We start from the raw sequence: 21976 nt of genomic DNA on the forward strand, positions 1-21976 counted from the left end.
GGATCCGGACGTATGATCCGGGTTTGTATCACAAAATACTATTTATTATACTATTAACATGCAAACTGGCTATTTGTAATTTGATTTGTCCATGCTCTCCTCACTCGTAACGATGTTTCTTCATTTATCTCTCCAGCTTCATCTCCTTTATTGTAAATCCGCATTTTGTTCTCTTTTACATAATACTCTGCATTTTATTTCATTTTATTTTCTAGTTTCCTGCCCAGGAACTAAATCTTTCTGCAAGTTATTAAATAGTTTGTCAGCCCAGAGCCCCCTCACGTTCATTTCATAAATCTTTCAGCTGTTCTGCTTCTCTTTCCTCCACAACAACTCGCTATTTGACCAAGCTTTTAGGGAATGATGGAAATGCACAGCAAAGGAGGAGATCTTTTGGCCCATTTATTCTGTACTGTCTCTTTCAAAGCAAATCATGCAGGTCCCAACTTCCCTCTGATCTTTCCTGAAATGTCTTATTCGGTTCCACTTGCAGATAATGTATTTATTCAGTTCTTGAACAAAGGCTGTGCAGATCTGAACCTTCACTACATCATAAAAATAAATCAAATTTTGGTAACTTGAGTAATGCCCTGGTTTGGTCTGGAATTCCTTCTCATTACACTTCAGGTTTATATATTTTACCATGTTATGACTGGTTATATAAACAGCAGTTATAGTCATAGAGTCATACAGCATGGAAACAGGCCCTTCGGCCCAACTTGTCCACACCGACCAACGGGTCCCATCTACAGTAGTCCCACCTGCCTGCATTTGACCCATATCCCTCTAAACCTGTCCCATCCCTGTACCTGTCCAATCATTTCTTAAACGTTGCATTAGTCCCCATCTCAACAGCCTTCAAGCTGATAAATGGTCGCTATTCTGCATAATTTAAAAAGTTCTGCAAAACATAATTTGCAGTCCCTCCCCACACTAATACCACATCTCTCTCAGTTTTCCTGCAGTTAACTGTTTCTTCATTTAAAAAAAATTTCCCCCGAGTTTGTGTGATTTGTTGGTTTTCATTTTTCACGTGAATCCTTGAAAGACTTTTACTCAGTTGAACTAGGCTACATAATTGGGCAAATTGTTTGTGTCAATAGTAACTTACCCAAAGGATTCAATGGTGGCAATTCCGTGTTTAGTTACCGTTTTCAGGTCATCGTATTGTGGAACCTTTAATTGAGCGTATTAACATTTCCTTTTCTTTTAAATGCTCATCTGATGTTTATAAAAAGCAAGACTTGCAGCATTTATTCTGATCTCTGTATGTCTCAAAGCTCTTTAAACTGTGCACATATGTCACTGGTGCAGTGTGTTACTGGTTGCTTGTAATGTTTCATTGATTGCTATCATTGCTGTGAAGTCCCTGCACTGTGCTTTACCACCAGTGTCCAGAGACTTTCTTCTGCAGGTAGACAAAAGTACTGCAGAAACTCAGCAGGTGCAGCAGCATCTATGGAGTGAAGGAAATAAGCAACGTTTCGGCCCTAAACGTTGCCTATTTCCTTCGCTCCATAGATGCTGCTGCACCCGCTGAGTTTCTCCAGTACTTTTGTCTCCCTTCAATTTTCCAGCATCTGCAGTTCCTTCTTAAAGACTTTCTTCTGCACCCTGGAATCTACTTTTAATTTGTCTCAGAGGATTTATTAACTTTCAATCCATTTAATCAAAGAGGTTTCTCCTTCACTGGTTTTAAAATACTCTGGGAATTCACTGTAGAGGGGGAGTCTCTGTTTACCTCCTCAGGATATTATTGGACAGTAATCATTAAATCATTTTAACTTTTTGTTTTAAATTTCCATTGCTTCACTAAAGGCTTCAATACCCTTCCAATACGTTATTTTATCATTGTGATTAAAATAAACACTATTGCTGCATGCTGAGATTCCTCACTAAACCTTCTGTCTCTTCCTCCTGCTTTAACATGCTCTGAGAACATTTTGGGTTATACTATTCTGATATCCTGTTCTGTGTTCTCTGAGTACGCTGGAATGTTTATATAAAATACTCTAAATCAATGCAAGAGAGAGAGAGGAGAGAAGAGTGGGAGTGGGAGAGAAAGGAGAGAGCAAAAAGAAGAGAGAGAGTTGGAGAGAAAGGGGAGAGAGAGAAAGAGAGAGAAAAAGAAAGGAAGAGAGAGATGATGAAACATCAGCAAACAAAGGACAACATAAAAGGTAAGATGGAGAGACGATATTCTTTGACACAGCATAGAATGCTCTGGGATATTCTCGAGGAATATTGTAACTGGCAGTAATATGAAATTAGGTGGGTATGATCCTCTTGAAAAGTTAGCATTTCTCGATGAATGAGTAGGACTTGTTGGACTACAGCAGACCCCCTGGTAACACTCAAGAGACACTAACTGCAGCCCAAGGGAATTCAGACACTGAATTGTTAAATACGTAATTGTCAAACAGAGATAAGTGTGGGTTGAAGTTTTTCTTGCGCCCTGCAGGAAAGTACCTAATCTCAATTTCCAGCTTTGACAGAGAGCCTTGAGTTGTGAATTGTGGCACCATGTTTAGCAGTTTTGTTAGCACCCTGGGGTGCTTACATTGTTGGTGCAGCATACAACAACAACTTGTCACTCCAGTGCATTGCGACGTGTCATTCTAATTCATTACACCACACGGCACTCCAGCAATTTACAATGGCAGTACTTTAGAACAGAAGCTCCAATGCAAACAATATGATGCCACAACAAAGTTCTGCAGCTGTATTGCATATACATACACTATGCATTGCCACTGCACATTACTTCAATTCATAACAATGATCTATAATGTAGGAAAACAGTACATGAGTTTAATACAATATCATTCTTAACCATTACTGGATAAGGAAAATGAGTTGAAAAGAGCCAAAACAAAGAACTGCAGCTACGGATTTATTAAAAAATGACACAAAGTGCTGGATTAACTCAGCGGGTCTGGCAGCATCTCAGGTGGACATGGATAGGTGATGTTTCAGGTTGAGATCCTCATTTAACAAACAGGATGTCCTAAATTACTTTACTGGACTTTATCGTGTACTAAACATTATTCTCTTTATCCTGTGGATGACTCGATTGCAATCACGTATAATCTTCCCTCTGACTGGATAGCATGCAACAAAAAGCTTTGTGATGATAAATGAAACAATCCTGGCAGAGGATTTGGAATTTTCTCAACTGAGTGAAGAAATCTCACCCCAATCCTAAATGGCTGACTCCTTATTCAAGATCCAGCCTGAGGAAGCAACATCTGGATGTTTGCCTGGTTCGTAGCTTATAGAATGCTGGATATGTTAGCTTCCTGGTCTATTATACTGGACTCTGCATTGGCCATCTGTTAATTGGCCCTCGTGTGTAGGATGTGAAACTGAGATAATGTAGAGCTTGTGTACGGGTGATTGTTGGTCGGCGCGTACTCGTTGGGTCAAAGGGCATGCTCCCACACTGTATCTCTAAAACCCCCCTCATACCTTTGAGAGGTGGGAGGAAGCAGGAGCCTCAGCAGGAACCCATGCAGAGTGTAGATGCAAACACCATGTGTAGGGGGAAACTACACATGCTGGTTTAAACCGAAGATAGACACAAAAAGCTGGAGTAACTCAGCAGGGGGACAGGATGACGTTTCGGATCAAGACCCTTCTTCAGACCAGTTAGGGAAAATATAAACGAGAGATGATGATGTAGAGAGATAAAGAACAATGAATGAAAGATTGATTTGATGATTTGATTCAACTTTATTGTCAATGTCTTGAATGAAAGATATGCAAACAAGTAACGATGATAAAGGAAACAGGCCAGCTATTTGTTGGATGAAAATGAGAAACTGGTGCGACTTAGGTGGGGGAGGGTTAGAGGGGAAGGGAATGCTGGGGATACTTGAAGTTAGAGAAATCAATAGTCATACCACTGGGCTGTTAGCTGCCCGAGTGAAATATGAGATGCTGTTCCTCCAATTTGCATTTAGCCTCACTTTGACAATGGAGGAGACTGAGGATGGAAAGGTCAGTGTGGGAATGGGAAGGAGAATTAAAGTGTTTAGCAACGGGGAGATCAGGTTGGTCCAGGCACCACATAGGCAGCACTGGAGGTCGTGATTGCTGTGTCTGTGACACGGCAGCTCTGTTAGTTGTGCCAACGTGCTTCCCTTAACATTAGCCATCCTTACAGAAGCTAGACTCTATGCATTTCCAGAGTCCTTTGTTGAGTGACTCTTAATATGCCTTTGAAGTGGTAGAGCAAGTCGTGCAGTTCAACAGATAATGAGTAGTAAATGTGCTTAAATGCTGGTGATGGTTGCATCATGCGAGCAAATAACTATAAACAACTGTTCCAACAATCTCACAGCCACATTTACCAAGGCAAGCTGTTTATTTCTTGAATTGCAAATATGAGCTCTGAGGAAATTAATTAAAAACAAAATCATACTTAATTATGAAAGAAAGATTAATATTTTTTCCTCTCATCACAATGGCAGGGAGATGGAAACATGTTATTTATGCTTCATGTACTAAGGTAATCTTGCTCTCAATCTGCGAATGCAATAATTTGTCTATTTCTTGCTTGTTTTCTTCATTAGAAAATACCTTCAGGCTTCAATACCATCTCATTAAATCAGCCTTACTAACAACAGCACCAATTAATGAGTCATCCATCCAATTGCATGTTGCCCTAGAAATACATTCCAAACGTATTTCTGATAACATTTCCTAAAAGTTGATGTTAAGAAAAGATTCAAATAACTTGTTTTACTTGCAGAAGAATAAATGTCCCTTCTTGTTGAAATACTATTTATTCAAGGCAAGCTTTTTTGTTGTTGTTTTTTAGAGATACAGTACAGAAACAGGGTTTTCGGTCCATCGAATCTGCACCGACCAGCGATCCACTCACTGTCCTACACACATTATGTGCAATTTATATTTATACCAAGCCAATTAACCTACAAATCTGTACGTCTTTGGAGTGTGGGAGGAAACCGAAGATCTCGGAGAAACCCCACACAGGTCACGGGGAGAATGTACAAACTCCGTACAGCCAAGAACCGTTCTCCCTGTGACTGCAAGAGTTTTCTCCAGAAGTTGCTTCCTTACAGTGCCAGAGAACCAGGTTTGATCCTGACCTCGGGTGCTGTCTGCACAAGAGTTTGTACGTTCACCCTGTGACCACATCATTTTTTTTCTGGATGCTCCGTTTTCCTCCCACACTCCAAAGGTGTGCAGCTTTGTAGGTTAATCAGCTTCTGTAAATTGTCTCTAGTGTGTAGGATAGAATTAATGTGTGGGTGATCATTGGTTGCCGCAGATTTGGTGGGCTGGAGCGCCTGTTTCCACGCTGTATCTTTAAATTAAACTAAACTAACTGAAGCCCCTTTATGATTCTCTCGCTTGCTGCCAGCAGCATGAAATTCTCTCAGTGGCACACTGAATTGATTCAATCCTGTACTGAAGTGCATCATCTGAGTCCCACCCACCGAGAGCCCAACCTTCTTAACACAATACTGCCCTGACCTGTTTTGGTGATGCACACTGACCTGCTTTCTGTCAAGCTCTCTCTGTGACCTTTTTTGCTCCCACACTCCAAAGAAATACAGGTTTGTTGGTTAATTGGCTTGGTAGAAATGTATAAATGAAAATTGTAGGTACACAAAAATGCTGGAGAAACTCAGCGGGTGCAGCAGCATCTATGGAGCGAAGGAAATAGGTAACGTTTCGGGCCGAAACCCTTAAATGAAAATTGTCCCTGGTGTGTATAGGGTAGTGTTAATGTGCAGGGATCGCTGGTTGGTGCGGACTCGGTGGGCCGAAGGGCCTGTTTCCGCACTGTATGTCTAAGCTAAACTAAACTAAGGCCTCAGACCAGATCCTAGGTCAGCCAGGTACAGCACGAGCTTATCATAAACCACAGCAGATTTGCAGCTAGCATCTTGTGTCAACTGTTTATTTAGGATTTATTTCACACTGGGGATAAACGCACCTTGATGTGTCCGCAACTATTAAGCACCCTTGCACAATCTCTGGAACAGGGGTGGCTGAGGAATGAGCTGATTGAGGATGTTTCAATAATGTAGAAGAGGCATGTTTCTACCTGTGTGCAGGTTAAACCTGGGGTGGATATGTAGGAGAGTCACTAATAAACCCAACAGGGAATTCCAGAGAAACTAGGGAGTGGGACATATCTAGCACTTGATCACACAGGGAGAGGCTGCAGTGAACAACAATATTGCATTTCAGGGGAATCAAAGGAAATTCATGAGAAAGGAACAGGAGGATGTGCTGACAGAGAGGCTAGGAGGAGGTTTAGAGTTAAACACAGGCAACGATCACTTGGGCTGAATGGCCTCCTCCAACATTGCAACCCAATGACGTTGATGTAAAAAGTATCTTAACAATAAATGTGCATTTATTTTGGTGTACTTTAATCATTTTCAGTTATCTCCAAGCTGTTAAGGTTTTTAAATGTTGAAATGCAGGACAGGAGAAGCAAGAGGCTGCAGATGGTGGAATCGTGAGCCTAAGACAATGTGCTGGAGAAGCTCATCGGGTCAGGCAGCATCTATGGTGGGAATAGACAGACAACATTTCAGGTTGGGAACAATGCCAGACCAAAGAAGGGTTCTGACCTGAAACATCGTTTATCCATTCCTCCATAGATGCTGCCTGACCCTCTGAGTTTCTCCAGCACTTTGTGTTTTGCGCATGGGATTCTCACTTTGGGTACAGCAAGGATTGTGAGATCCTTGTTTGGTGAGTGACTAGTCTTTTGAGGTTTTGTTATGTTAGTTGAAAGATATTTGTTGATTGGAAAAATGTGGAAACCAGCCTTGCACACCTTCCGATTTCAAGTAATACCTCTATATCTCCCCTCTCCTTCCTGTTGTCAATCCCAACTCATTTCACCACCATCTCTCACCCCCCCACCCCTCAGCATTTTGTGTCTATCCTTGGTGTAAACCACCATCTGTAGTTCCTACTTACCGCCACTGGCAGCTAGTTCTGCATACCCACCATAATCATGTGTGAAAAAGTTGCCCCTCAGGCTCCTATTAAATCTTCCTCCACTCACCTAAATCTATATTTTGTGGCTCTTGATTCCCCTACTCTGAGTAAAAGACTCTGTGGGAATGAAAGATGTGGGAAAATAAAATCCACCATTATCAAAGTTCAATTTTCATAGAAGAAAATTGCTTGTGAAATATTGGCACTGTTGTAATATGGAAATAAATGGTCAGATAGCACCTCCCAAGATACAACATAAATCAGGTTTGACTGCTCGTTTCCGACAGGATGTGTCGTCAGGCTTTGACAGCAAGCATATTCAAATGCAGGCTTCCTAACCTTGACATTGCACCATACACTGGTGATTTACAAACATCTTTCCTGAAATGATTTTGCTGGGACATTGTTTGCCATTTTATGTTTCAAATGTGGCACGGTGGCGCAGCAGTAGAGTTGCCACCTTACAGAGCCGGAGACCCGGGTTCGATCCCAACCACGGGTGATGTCTTTATGGACTTTGTACGTTCTTCCTGTGACCGCGTGGGTTTTCTCCAAGATCTTCGGTTTCCTCCCACATTGCAAAGACATACATGTTTGTCGGTTAATTGGCTTGCTTTAAGTGTAAATTGTCCCTAGTGTGTGTAGGATAGTGATAATGTGCGGGAATGGCTGGTCGGTACGGACTCGGAGGGCCGAAGGGCCTGTTTCTGCACTGAATCTCAAAACTAAAAACTAAACTAAATGCCTCACCTCATGATCCTCAAGAAACAGACTAATTTCTAGACACTCAATGCATATCCCACTCTGCTTCTGTCTCCTTCAATATCAATCTGTATAGAATTAAGAACGTTAGATCATCCTGCTGTAGACTCAGTGATCAGCGTCACTCATCAAGTTTAATGCTTTGATGTGAGGGCAAGAGTTAGAGATGCAAAGGTTATGAAGAAAAATCTGAAGAGAAACAGCATCAAAAATTATAATAAAATTTACCGCCTCCTTATTCACTATTATTCACTACACCACCAAAAAATCTGATTGAACCTTAACTCTTTCACACATTTAATATGACTACTGAAAGTTTGAATAGAAAACCCTGCAATTATCTATCATCTTTAACATTCCTGTCAGGGTGGGTACTCTTCAGGTAAACAAAGTGGGGGCCTCCCTTTGTAATGGCAACTGTGACCTCCTCACCTCTTCATTTGGAGTCAATGAAGTTCAGTTGAATGACAAGAACCTCTTGATTAGTAAAAAAAAAGAGGAGGCAGAGAAACCACAGTGTGGTTTTGCACAATGAATCTCAGAGTGCAGTTGCCTCCTAGTACGTGAGTCAAGTCAAGAGTGTTGAATGGTCATATGAACCGTGGCCTGTCCCACTTGTGCGTCATTTGCGCGTCACACAGGTGGCGAGCGAGGATATCACGACGCGCCAACCAATTTTTAGGATGTCGCGTAAATGACGCGCAAATGACGCCAAGGTGGGACAGGCCCTTGCAGCAGCACAACAGGTCCGTAAACACAGTGCTCAATAGATAACATGATAAACAAACAAAAAAAAGTTCAACAAATAAAAACACCCAATATCAGTGCATCACAAATGTCCAAAGTCCGTAGTGCAACACGACATGCCGTAGTTCGAAGTTTTGCTGGTGTTTGTAGTGTTCAATAGCTAGATAGTTCTTGGAAAGAAACTGTTCCTGAACCTGGTAGTCACAGTTTTCAGAATTCTGTACTTTCGTGCTGATGGCAGGAGTGAAATAAGAGAGTGATTTGGGTCCTTGATCATGCTGGCTGCCTTTTTGAGGCAGCACTTCTTATCGACTTCTTCTATAGTGGGGAGGACAGTACCCTTGCCCTGTGAGTGTTCATTACTTTTTTAATCTCCTTCGTTCCTGGGGGTTCAAGTTGCTGAACCCGGCCATGATGCAACCAGTCAATATGTTCTCCACCATACACCTATATAAGTTCCAGAGAATATTCATCGACATACCGAATCTCCTCAATCTTCTGAGGAAATAGAGATGTCGTTGGGCTTTCTTAATGATTGCATCAATGTGCTGGGTCCACAACAGATCTTCAGAAAAATGCATGCCCTGCAACAAAGTTATTGACTCTCTCCACTCTGACCTCCTCAATAGAATAAGAATAGAATGGTTTCTTTATTGTCATTGTAACATGAACCATGTACAACAAAATTTTAAAATGTCAGCCAGTCAGTGCACCATTCAAACATTTCTAAAAGCTAACGATACATACAAGGTAAAATATTAAAAAAAAAGATAAACAACTAAAATAAATATCATGAAAATAGCACGCATAAACACCCAACCCTACATCCTTCTGTGGATTTCACAGTGTACCACAGTCCCTTAGTATGTATCGCCCCTGCGTTCCTTGGCGGCTACATTTAGTGACTTTAAAGCAGTGGGGTAAAAACTGCTTTTAAGTCTGTTTGTCCTTGTAGATCTGTACCGTCTGCCTGATGGCAACAGTTCAAACAGGGAGTGTCCGTTGTGGGAAATGTCCTTTATAATACTCTTGAGATTTTTTGATGCAGTGGGAACTGTGTAAGTCCTCCAAGGTAAGGAGAGGGCAGCCGACAATCCTCTGGGCGTTGTCAATGGCCCTCTGGAGCGCTTTCCTCTGAGCCGCTGTGCAGCTGGTGTACCACACGCATACACAGTAAGTTAGGATGCTCTCAATGGAGCACCGATAAAAGGACAGCAGCAGTCTCTGAGTGATGTTATTCTTCCTGAGCACCCTCAGGAAGTGCAGTCTCTGCTGGACCTTTTCCAGCAGCGCAGAGTTGTTCACGCTCCACGTCAGGTCCTCCTCAATATGGATTCCCAGGAAGCGGAAATCCGCCACCCTCTCCACACAGTCCCCTCTGATAATTAATGGTACCATGTCCGTTTTATTCTTCCTGAAGTCTATTATTATCTCCTTGGTTTTTAAGGTGTTGAGGAGCAGGTTATTTTCTCCACACCACACTGTCAGCTGCTCCGCCTCATCCCGGTAGGCGTACTCGTCCCCCCCGGAGATGAGTCCCACCATCCGCAAATTTGACAATGGTGTTGCTGTGGTGGGCGGGGGTGCAGTCATGTGTGTAGATGGTGTAGAGCAGGGGGCTCAGTACGCAGCCCTGTGGAGAGCCGGTACTGAGGCTGAGGGCCGTGGATGTGTGATGGCCCACTCTGACTCTCTGGCTGCGACCCGACAGGAAGCTATTTATCCACATGCAGGTGGAGTGTGGAAGTCCCAAGTCCCCCAGTTTGTCCACCAGTTTGTGGGGAAGGATGGTATTAAAAGCAGAGCTGTAGTCCACAAAGAGCATCCGAACGTAGCTCCCCGGCTGCTCCAGGTGGGACAGTGCAGCATGGAGAGCTGTGGCTACAGCGTCCTCTGTAGATCTATTCGCTCTGTACGCAAACTGGTGGAGGTCAAAGCTTCGGGGCAGGAATGATGTGATATGACCCCGGACCAGTTTTTCAAAACACTTCATCACCACTGGTGTGAGTGCGACTGGCCGGTAGTCGTTGAGGCTGGAAATGTGGGTTTTTTTGGGCAAGGGGACTATGGTTGCGGACTCAAGAAGACAATTTGTGGTTCCTGTGCTTTCCTCTTCTAAAGTCAACGATCAACTCCATGGTCTTAGTGACGTTGAGAGCAATGGTGCTAATCACGACGGTGGTGTCATCAGCAAATTGAAACATAGAGCTGGAACTGTGTTCAGCTACCCTCTACCTAAGATGGTCAGGATACCACAAAGGTTTACCATATTAATTGTATTGTATTGTATTGTATTGTATATCTTTATTGTCATTTTCCTGAGTACTCACATACCCAGAGGAAACAAAAAAACGTTACTCAAACCAGTGTCCATTCAGTGTGCAGTAAAAAATAAATAGAAATAAAAATACATATATCATGAACAAGTTTAACACTACTCTCAACTAAACATCAACAGGCGTTCCGATCGGCAGCGGCACGACAGTGGCTCAGTCCAGGTTGGTGGTTGGTGCGCGATACTTTGGCAGGGGGCAAAGTCCGTTTAACAGTCTTATAGCCTGCGGGAAGAAGCTGAGGAGCATCCTGCTAGTTTTGCAGCTAATGCTCCTGTATCTCTTCCCAGATGGCAGGATGGAGAATATGTGATGCGATGGGTGGTAGGGGTCTTTGATGATGGAGATGGCTCTGTTGATACATCTCTTCCTGTATATGTCCAGCAAGAAAGGGAGTGGAGCACCAATAATCCTGCTGGCGGTCTTCACAATCCTGTCAAGTTGGTGCCGTTCGTACGCCTTTCAGCTCCCGAACCAGGAAGTGATGCCGTTGGTTAATGTGCTCTCGATTGTCCCCCTATAAAAAGTTCGTAGATGTGTAGTGGGGAGACCTGCTTTACGTAGTCTTCGGAGAGGGTGTAGTCGCTGCTGGGCTCTCTTGACCAGTGCTGTGGTGTTGGTTGTGGACATCAGGTCATCTGACAGGTGGAGTCCTAGGAACGTCACGCTGCTGACCCTTTCCACATCAGCTCCATCGATGTGCAGAGGTGTATGGTGTTGTTTTCCCGCCCTCCTGAAGTCAACCACCATCTCCTTAGTTTTTCCCACGTTGAGAATGAGGTTGTGGGATTTGCACCATCCTGTGAGCAGCTCCACCTCCATCCTGTACGCCGACTCATCATTGTCACTGATGAGACCCACCACTGTTGTGTCATCAGCGAACTTGTTGTTTCTGGGATAGCGACTGATGAAAGGTGGGAGTGGGGAGTGGGGAGTGTGGAGTAGTGATTATGAATGTAATGAATGATTATGTGACCAGTGCCATAGTATCATAGAATCATTCAGCAAGGAAACAGGTCCAATGTCCCAACTCGTTCATGCCACCCAGATGCTCCATCCACGCTAGTCCCATTTATCAGCATTTGGGCCATATCCTATCCATGTACCTATCCAAGTGTCTTTTATAGCACCTGCCACAACAATCTCCTCTAGTAGCGTGTTCCATGTACCCACCAAGGTCATTGAGTATATTCAAAAAAAGAGATTGAGATTTGTTTGGAAACTCTGGAAATGAAGGGACATGGATAAACACAGGAAAGTATCACTGAAGCATAAGATCATTCATGATTTCAAGTGAGAGTTAAGAGTGTTTTATTGTCATATGTGCTGAAACGGAACAATGAAATTCTTACTTGCAGTGAAATGAAATATTTAAATTCCTATTGAATAGCAAAGCAGGCATGAAGGCAGAATGGCCTTCTCCTGATCCTACTTGTTATATATGAATGCCCTTTATCCTGTTTCATTGCAAAATGCATAGAAAACAGCTTTGTGTAATAAAACTTCCAGGAAGGTGTATTTATCATTTGCAAAGGTTCTGGAGATTGAAAGTTGCCAGAATGTGTATTTTCACAGTCTGTCTAGAAGTGTGGTAGCATTTGTGCCCACTCTGGGAGTAGATTAACACTTGTTAATATATATATAAACACATGTGTTATGCATATGTTTAGTTTAGTTTGGAGATACAGCATGGAAACAGGCTCTTCGGCCCATCGAGTCCGTACCGACCAGCAATCCCCGCACATTAACACTATCCTACACACACTAGGGACAATTTACACATACACCAAGCCAATTAACCTACATACAGTACCTGTACTTCTTTGGAGTGTGGGACGAAACCGAAGATCTTGGAGAAAACACACGTGGTCACAGGGACAATGTACAAACTCCGCACAGACAGCACCCATAGTCGGGAATGAACCCGGGTCTCCAGCGCTGCAAGTGCTGTAAGACAGCAATTCTACCGCTGCACCACTGTGGCTACCCTTTTTGTGTTCATCTTCTATATAACTAAAAGTCTCATCTTGACCACTTCCTGTCTGTGCTGTATATTGATTTTAGTAAAAATGCTACCATATATCGCTATGATTTTTGGCCATCTTACTCACAGTCCTCCTCCGCTGAGGCAGCCCCGAAGATTTTTTAGATCGATGAAAAATAAAAAAGTTATGAATGTTTAAAAAATCTTGAGATCAGGTGATTGGCCCTCTCACCTGTCAATCACCATGATAAAGATAACGCCCCTTCTGTGGGGAGCAGGACTATAAAACCCTGGATGCCTGGAAGTGAGTCAGTCATTCTGGAAGATCACGAGAGAGAGGCCACAACTGTGATTTTAAGCTGTGAATCTTTTTTTTTTTTTTTTTTTAAGTCCCTTCGGTCCATCAGGCCTGTACTAGCCAAGGAGGAGTCCCTTTGGTCCATCAGTAAGTATTCCCCCTGCAAGTATTAAACCTCACCCCAGTATTTTTCTCCCTCCCTTCATTTGCTTCCTGTGAGATCCAGGCCAGGATAGACTTTCCTACTTCCTTGCTGTGATCTGCTGAAAAAGATGAAAAATGTCTAAAATTGATTCTCCACCCTCCCCCCTTCTCTTTCACAGAGTCTCTCACCAGGCCTGAGTGACTGAGCTGCCAGCCCACCAGGCCTGAGTGACTGAGCTGCCAGCCCAAGAATCCATTAGGCCCACAATGTCCATACTAGCCCTCTGGAAACCAGTCCCTTCAGCTCATAACACCCATACTAACGCTCCAGAAAGCCAACCCCCCCCGCTCACTGGCCAGCAATATTGGAATTAGTGGAGAGGTGGAATATTGCATTGGGGGGACCAGCCCTCCCGTGTGAACATGGGACCCAATGGGTCCCACTTAGTCTGGTATATTATATACACACACACTTATATATTTATATGTGTGTGTACACACACACACACACATATATATATATATATATATATATATATATACTCACACACACACATATACATACACACACACATTATAAATATAATACACTTTATTTATTCACACATACTAAGGGTGTGTCAACATTTATGCGCATCCTCTGGGAATATCAGCATTTTTTCACACCATGAGGTAAGTCAGTAAGTCAGTGTGAATTCTCTCCAGCAGTTTGTCTTCATTTACAGTCTAACCAGGAATGTGACAGTATTTGCAATTTCTCTCCAGAAGTGCGATTGTCTTGTTGGGTTCTTTCCAGGAGTGCTTGTTAGTAATTGAGTGTGTGTTAGTATTTGAACACTTGCTCTGGAAATGTGTTGGCAATTTGCTGCTTTGAGATGTTTGTCAGCATTTGTGCTGCCTTTCTGCGAGTCTGTCAGTAGTCGTCCACTCTGTTGCAGCATACAAGTACGTGCCCACGCTGTGGAAGTGTGCCAATACCTGCCCACTCTCTGGAGTAAGTCGGCACTTGTGCACATCTTAAGGGAGTGTGTCACTATTTACACACCTGCACTGGGCGTGTTCAGTATTTGCAGTCCCTCCAATGTGTGTATGTGAATAGTTGTGGTCTTTTCCTGGCAGTGTGCCCGTACTTCCGGGATCACTGTCGGAATTGCTAATATTTGCACCCTCTCCCGGAATGTGTCAGTACCTATATATTACCTTTGGAGTGTTTGTTTTAACTCGCACCCTACGGGAGTGTTTTGGCATTCACACACACCCGCTGAGCGATTATCAACCTATGCGCTCTTCCTGGAAGGACATGTACAGTCACAGTCTTTCTTGGAGTCTTCCAGTATTTGCGGTCTCTCTAAGAATGTGCAAGTAATTGTGGTCTTTATCTGGGATTGTGTTAGTATTTGTGGTCACAGTCTGGGAGTGTGCCAGTGTCTGTGCGTTTTCTCTTAAATAGTCAGTATTCTTTTGTCTATTCCATGATTATGTGCCAGTATTTTCATGAAATGGGAGTGTGTTAGTAGTTGTGGGGGGGACTCCTTCTGAGAACTTTGCCAGAAATGTGACCATTTTTCCTTTGAATGTCCTGGTAATTGCAATCTCGGTGATTGTATTTGTGTTCCCCCTCTGGGAAATGAGCCAGTGTTCGTCATCCCTCTGGGAGTGTGCCAGTGTCTGTCCTCCCTCTGGGGGTGCGTTAGTGTCTATGTTCCCTCTGGGGTGCGCTAGAGTCTGTGCTCCCTCCAGGCATGTGCCAGTGTCTGTCCTCCCTCTGGGTGTGCCCCATTTGTCCTCTATGCGTGCAACCGTGTTTGTCTTCCCTCTGTGTGTCCGCCAGTGTTTGACCACTTTCTGGGATTGTGCCAAGTGTTTGTCTTCTCTCTGAGGGTGCTCCACTGTTTGTCCTCCCCCCGAGAGTGTGCCAGTGTTTGTCCTCTCTCTGGGCGTTTGCCACTGTTTGCGCTTTATCTTGCAAGTCCACTGTTACTTATGATCTCTCTCTCTCACTGGTATTCGCGTCTGTTTCTGGATATGTGTCATCGAGCTTTGCCCTTTCTGAATGTGTCAACATTTGCACAATTACCATGGGAGTGTGTTGGTATTTTTGTTGTCTGTCTTGGAGCGCACTTCCACTTGGCCACTATCTCTGGGAATGTGCCAGCATCTGTGATTTTGGATCTGTTTTACTCTCTCTCCAATGGTAAATAAAAAAACTCAAGAATGTCTAATTGTCACATGTACCAAAAATGAAACAATAATGTCATAGACTTACAACATGGAAACATGCCCTTCGGCCAACCTTGCCCATGCTGGCCAACATGTCCCATCTGCACTAGTCCCACCTATAGTCATAGAGAGTCAGTGTGGAAACAGGCCTTTTGGCCCAACTTTCCCATACCAGCTAACTGCACTAGTCCCACCTGCCTGTGTTTGGTCCATATCCCTCTAATCCTGTTCTATCCATGTACCTGTCTACCAGTTTCTTAAACGTTGGGATACTCCCAGCCTCAACTACCTCCTCTGGCAATGAATTTCTTACTTGCAGCAGCCTAACATGTCTGTAAGTATAGAACTCATAGATGACATAATAAACCAAAAAAAGTTCAATAAATAAAAAAAACATTAGTGCCTTTTTTTGAAGCAGTGCCCCCTATAGATCCCTTCGATGATGGGAGGTTAGTACCTGTGATGGACCAGGCCGTGGCCACACCTTGCTCCTTTCCACTCACCCAAGTCTCGGTTCCTTCACAGTGCTAGATTAACGGAAATGTCCTCTAATTTTAATCCAGGTTCATTGTTTAAATTAATTTAAACAATTCAATTAACAGCACAGAAACAGGCCCTTCAGCTCCACTTGCCCATGCAAACCAAGATGCTCCATTTCACCTGCCTGCATTTGGCCCATATCTTTCTAAATCTTCCCTATCCATAGTTGTAGGAAGGTGGCTCTTCCTGAACCTGGTGGTGTGTGATCTCAGGCTTCTGTACCTCTTGCTTGAAGGCAGTAGCGAGAAGAGGACCTTAACCTATTGGTTGGGAACCTTGACGACAGATGCCACCTTCCTGAGGCAGCATCTCATGTAGATGTTTTTGATGGTGGAGACATCTGTTTCGGTGATGGACCAGGCTGAGACCACCACTCTCTGCAGCCTCCGGGCAACTGATTGGGATACTTGCTGCAGTACATCTATCTTCGGAAAACCAGCATCTGCAGTTCCTTCCTACACACCCCAGTCTTTATCCAATTCCCTTTGAAAAGTTCCCGTTGATTTCGATCCTTGTGCCTTTGCATTCAGCGCACTGCAGATCACTGATGAAGAATAAAATGACTTCCCACCAATCGCTTTGGTTCTTTGGCTTGGAGGTGCACGAAGCTGAGCCAAATCCAGGAAAAAAACACCATTAACTCTTAAGATAGACACGAAATGCCTGAGTAACTCAGCGGGTCGGGCAGCATCTCTGGAGAGAAGGAATGGGTGACGTTTCAGGTCGAGATCCTTCTTCAGAATGAGAGTCAGGGGAGAGGGAGACTGGAGACATGTGGATGTGTGAAGTGTGAAGACGACAGATCAAAACAGATGCTGATCAAGGAAAACGTAGAACGGTTCATCGTTGGCTGGGAGGAAGGTGGGGTGGAAGATTGCAATCTTCATGTGGTCCGCCCTGCTTCGACTAATGCAATCAACTCGACCTGCACAAACAGAAGATCAAATAGAACAAGTTGTCCTGCAACTTTAGGCTGTGCACGCCACATGGAAGAAGAAGAGGAGGAATGTGACAGGGAGTAAAATTAACCAGTGGAAGTAGCAGGGAGGAAGTGCAGATGCTGATTTAAACCGTGTGGACAAAATGTTGGTGTGACTCAGCGGGACGGTCAGCATCTCTGGAGAGAGGGAGTGGGTGACGTTTGGTGAAACTAGTAGTTGGAGAATGGAGGGCTGAGGCTGAGCATGAATGGAGCGGCTGCCATGGCAACGGGGCCCGGCGCGTCAACGACGGCGACCCTGTGCCCTCTGACCCCCGTCTGCGGGTGACGCGCTGACGTAGCGACGGGCGGCGGCGGCGGCAACGGACAGGATGAGCTGGTGAGTCCGGTCCCGTCAGGTCAGGTCAGGCCAGGCCCGGTCAGGCTGGGACAGGCCGAGGGGGTTGGTGGGGACGAGAAACGACCGACACCCGTGCGAGGGGAGAGTGGAGCCGCTGTCCCGGCCCAAGGATGAGGGGGGAGGGGAGGGGAGGGGAGGGGGTAGAAGCGAAGAGAAGGGCCGTCCCCGCTTCAGGCTGTGAGCGGCAGTGACGAGGGGTCGACAGTGCAGGGCGGGTGGTCGGTAGACTCAGGGTGGGGGGCAGAATCGTAAAGGAGGGATGACATATGCCTTATCAGAGGGCGTGTCCTTAACTCCGGGCCTCCAGCTGGGATCTGCGTTTAGGATGGGATGGGGGGAGAGGAAGGAGCAGACAGACCCCCTAGAGGTGATAGGGACAGGGACAGGGACAGGGACAGGGACAGGGACAGGGACAGGGACAGGGACAGGGACAGGGACAGGGACAGGACAGTGTATTAACAATGGCGTGGAGGGGGGCACGATACTTTAGGGAGGGTGGGACAGTGCTTTACTATGCTCGGCGGGTTGGAAGAGAGGCCAGGACAATGGGTCTTAATGGCCGTTAAGACTCCCAACATGTACCCACAAAAAAAAGATTTTGAAAGTTACAGGATGGCACCAAAAATGTGGTGACTGCTCTCATACTTAATATGATTGTGCCTAATGTGTAGTATTCATTGTACTTGGGTACATGTGACAATAAAGTACAATTGAACAATTGACTAACCCCTCGGATCTTGGGGAAAGCACTTCTTAAGATGAGGTGCAGTCTTGGTGGAGTGGTCTGCACATCATTTCTTACTGTCAATAGTGATAATGCTCTCATTTGTAAGGTAATTTGATGAGATTGTCCAAGAACTAAACAAATATATTGAGTTGTTTGGAAAACAGTTCACAAACGTATACTTTAACCTACATTGGAATTAACCCACAAGGAATATGCAGAACAACCAAATGGATTTTGTTAACTTGATTAGTGGACATATTCATCGTATGTGAAGAAAGAGGAAGATATATTGTTTTCTACTTTTGATGTTTGAGGTGTTGCCTGCAATAATGCATTAAGTATCACTGGCATTTTGTTTTCGGCACCTTGAGATGCCTGCTATCAGAAATCCAGGTTTCAGATAATTGTAGGAGAGAAGGGATCGCTGTTGTCTGATAGACTGAGGTTTGTGCCAAGTCTGTGGTTTTGATGTTCAAATACCAATCAACATTGAAGGCATTGGTGAATATCGTCTTTTTTTTCTATCTTTGTTGAAATGGAACCCAAGATATGGGGAGAGGTCCATGTTCTGAAAGGTGTCAGCTTGACCCTTTATTATCAGGGGCCAAGTTGATCGAGGACCTTTGTCTTTCGGATGCCATGACTGCTCAAAGTGGAGAAGGAGCATTGGGACAGTATTGAGAATTTCAAGACAATGAAACCAGGATGCATAAAGGCTCCGCTCCATATGTGTAGTGGTCCACCTCACCACCTGCCCACCTCTGTCGGCCAAAGCCTGCCCTATCTATGGAAGAGGCTGCTGCTCGCACTTTGTCCTTGACAGCCACCTCATAGCCCAACCTACCAGAGTGCAAAAAAGTAATCCTTGATTCTAAGGAGCTAGCCAAGAAGATAAGGCTATAAATGTGGATTTTGAATGGGGGTTGTGTCCTTTCTGTCATCACTGACATGAACTTTGTTGTGTCAGCAGAATGGCACGTAAATTCAAACTTAGAAAATTTACAACACAGGATGCCTTTTAGTTTGACACATTTGTGCCGGTCAGTAAAGGGTTCCCTGGCCTGTTCCTACCTTCCATCAATTGGTCTGTATCTCAGTTGGTTGTAGCTCTTTGAGTACACATCCAACTACTCTTTAAATGTATGTATCGTTCTTGCTTCTATCATCCTTTCAGATAGTGACTTCACACCCTCACTATCCTTTGGGTGAAAATGGTTTTCCTCATCTCCTGTTTCATCCTTGCATCAGACGTTTGGGTTCTTTATTTTTGAGCCTTCTACTAAGAGTAATACATCCTTCCTGTACCTTCTGAAATGGTTCATTGGGTTTAAGGGTGATTTGCTACCAGTCCAGTCTGAGGGTTGTAAGGTGGCCAATGAGGCCATAGATGGAGCAGGAGGGCCAAATATGATATAGCGTCAAACAGATTGGAAGCAGGCCCAACTTGCCCAAAATGCCCCATCTACCCTGGTCCCACCTTCTCGTGTCTGGACCATATCCCCATAAACCTTTCCTATTCATGTACTGTCCAAATGCCTTTTAAATGCAGTTATCCTACCGGCCACTGGCAACTTGTTCCATGTATCCACAACCCTCTGGGTGAAAAGGTTACCCCTCAGATACCTGTTAGTTTCTTCTCTCAGCTTAAACCTTTGTCCTCTGCTTCTTAATTCCCCTACACTGGGTAAATGACCCTTGTCCATGTTTCAAGACTGCATCTGTATTTCAGAGGCAGTGTTGTAAAGCAGGGGTAGATTGGTTGAGGATCTTTAACCTGCATATGTTGTGCAAAAGACCCTCGGGTACGCTTCAGCTGACTGATTTGATGTTGATGGAGCTCTGATACCAAGTGAGCAAATACAAGCATCGTATGCATTGTGCATTTGATGAGTTTGGGTGATCGTAGTTCTATAGCATGGCTACGGTAGATTGAACAGCTTCCCATTAGTAAGGCTGTAGTATTGATAACGTCTGCCCTCCGGCAGACGTTACAAGGCCTTCTACGCCCGAACCTCCAGACTCAGAATCAGCTTTATTCCAAGAGCTATAGCGGCTCTGAACCGGCCCTGCTGAGTGCCCCCCACCCCCCCTGGACTGTCTCCCTCGGATGGTCACGACACACAGCTTATTTATTTATTTTACTTTTCTTTTTCATCGGTTGGAGCTGCATACTAAATCTCGTTGCACTGACGTGCAATGACAATAAAATATATTATTATTATTATTATTATTATTATTATTATTATTATTACATTTCCTTCAATCTTTCTCGTTACTTTTCCTCCCAGCAGTACCAGTAAGCTTTCACCTGGAGTGGTGTAATCTACGGGACCTTTCTTTTAAATCTGCCTCGTCCACTCCTAATTTTATACAGGTCAATTAAAAGTTTCAAGAAAACAACTGATGTGCATCCAGTTTATTCTCATAAGTATATTTTTTCTCCTAACAACACTTTGTCAATCTTCTCTGCACCTTCTCAATGCAATTGCAACTTTCCTACAATATGGTGATTCGAGTCATACCCAGTGCTGAAGCTATGGCCCAATTAATGTTGGATATACTAGGTCTTTTGGCTTGCCATATTCATGCCAACCATTGTGCATCTGTACTAATCCCATTTACCAGTCTGTTGCCTTTTATGCCTTGGCAATTCAGGTGCATGTCCAAAATGTGGCATGCGGTTTTAGATAACATCCCAGTTCTTGTATTCCATGCTTAGGCCATTAAAGGATGCAGTCTACATGGTTTTTAATCACTTTTCTTGCCATAATTAATAATCCAGGCATATGTGAGGTAATGCATTTTGGCGTATCAAATGCTGGCAGAACACATAGAGTAAATGGCAGGAACCTTGGGAATATCGATATTTAGAGACTTTTGGATTCCAGTTCAAAATGGCCATCTGGATGGATGGTGTAATGAAGTAGATGTTTGGCATGCTTGCTTTCACAATCGCTGTTGCACCAATGTGATCGGTCAATGACAGATCATTGATAATATTAATGCATAGAAACTTGAAGCTCTCAACCACTTTGGCACCATTGATGCTGATTGGGACATGTACTCCCCAATGAGTCTGCTGAAGGGTTTTGACCCAAAACATCACCTATTCCTTTTCTCCAGAGATGCTGCCTGACTCACTGAGTTACTTCAGCATTTTGTGTCTATCTTCGGTGTAAACCAGCAGTTGCAGTTCCTTCATACACTTATTCCCCATTGCTTCCTGAAGTCAATAACTAGCTCCTTTGTCTTGCTGACATTGAGAGAAAGTTAATAGTCCTGACACCATAATGCATGGTGTTTTCTTCTCTGTACTCCATCTCATCATTGTTTGTGATCCGGCCGTCACAATAGTGACATCGGCAAACTTGTAGATGGAGTTGAAACTGAGCTTGGTTATACAGTCATGAGTGTGTAGGGATTATAGTAAGGTACTGAGAAGTTGCAAGGGCTTTAGAGAGCACTATAGATTTAAGCACATAATCTGAGTTTTTTAATTTCAGTGGGAAACTGAGTGAGTGCAGTTATTTTCACACGAGATGTTAACTGGAATCTCTGTTTAGTGTAAAAGAACCTGTAAGATTATTTTGATGAGTAGAAGGGGCAAATATATAACTTGGTTATCATCGCATTAAACAAAAAAACAGATTGCTATATGTAGAAGTTTCTGTATACAAATTGATGGAAGAAAGGTATGAAGTAGGGCCCCGACCCAAAACATCTCGTATCCATGAACCCTAGGGATGCTGCCTGATCTGCTGTGTTACTCCAGCATTTTGTGTCTTTCCTTGCAACTGCCGTGCCTTTTCTTCATATTGACTGCTGCATAGCTTTTATTTCTGAAGTGATTACTTCAAAATCCTTCATTGTTGTTGGTGGTGTCAGTGAGTA

The 21976-nt window shown here is 43.9% G+C and overlaps 1 protein-coding gene across 1 annotated transcript in view; it reads left to right on the forward strand.

The window, feature by feature from the left end:
* Nucleotides 1–17279: 17279 nt before the first annotated feature.
* bin3 (bridging integrator 3) overlaps nucleotides 17280–21976 on the forward strand; it is a 103414-nt gene continuing 98717 nt past the window's right edge. The window contains exon 1 of the mRNA XM_033013982.1: nucleotides 17280–17337. Coding sequence (XP_032869873.1) covers nucleotides 17330–17337 — 8 coding nt within the window. The 5' untranslated portion in view covers nucleotides 17280–17329. The remainder of the gene's footprint in view (nucleotides 17338–21976) is intronic.

The sequence above is a fragment of the Amblyraja radiata genome, chromosome 39 (assembly GCF_010909765.2).
Source record: "Amblyraja radiata isolate CabotCenter1 chromosome 39, sAmbRad1.1.pri, whole genome shotgun sequence".
In the NCBI taxonomy this organism is placed as follows: Eukaryota; Metazoa; Chordata; class Chondrichthyes; order Rajiformes; family Rajidae; genus Amblyraja; species Amblyraja radiata.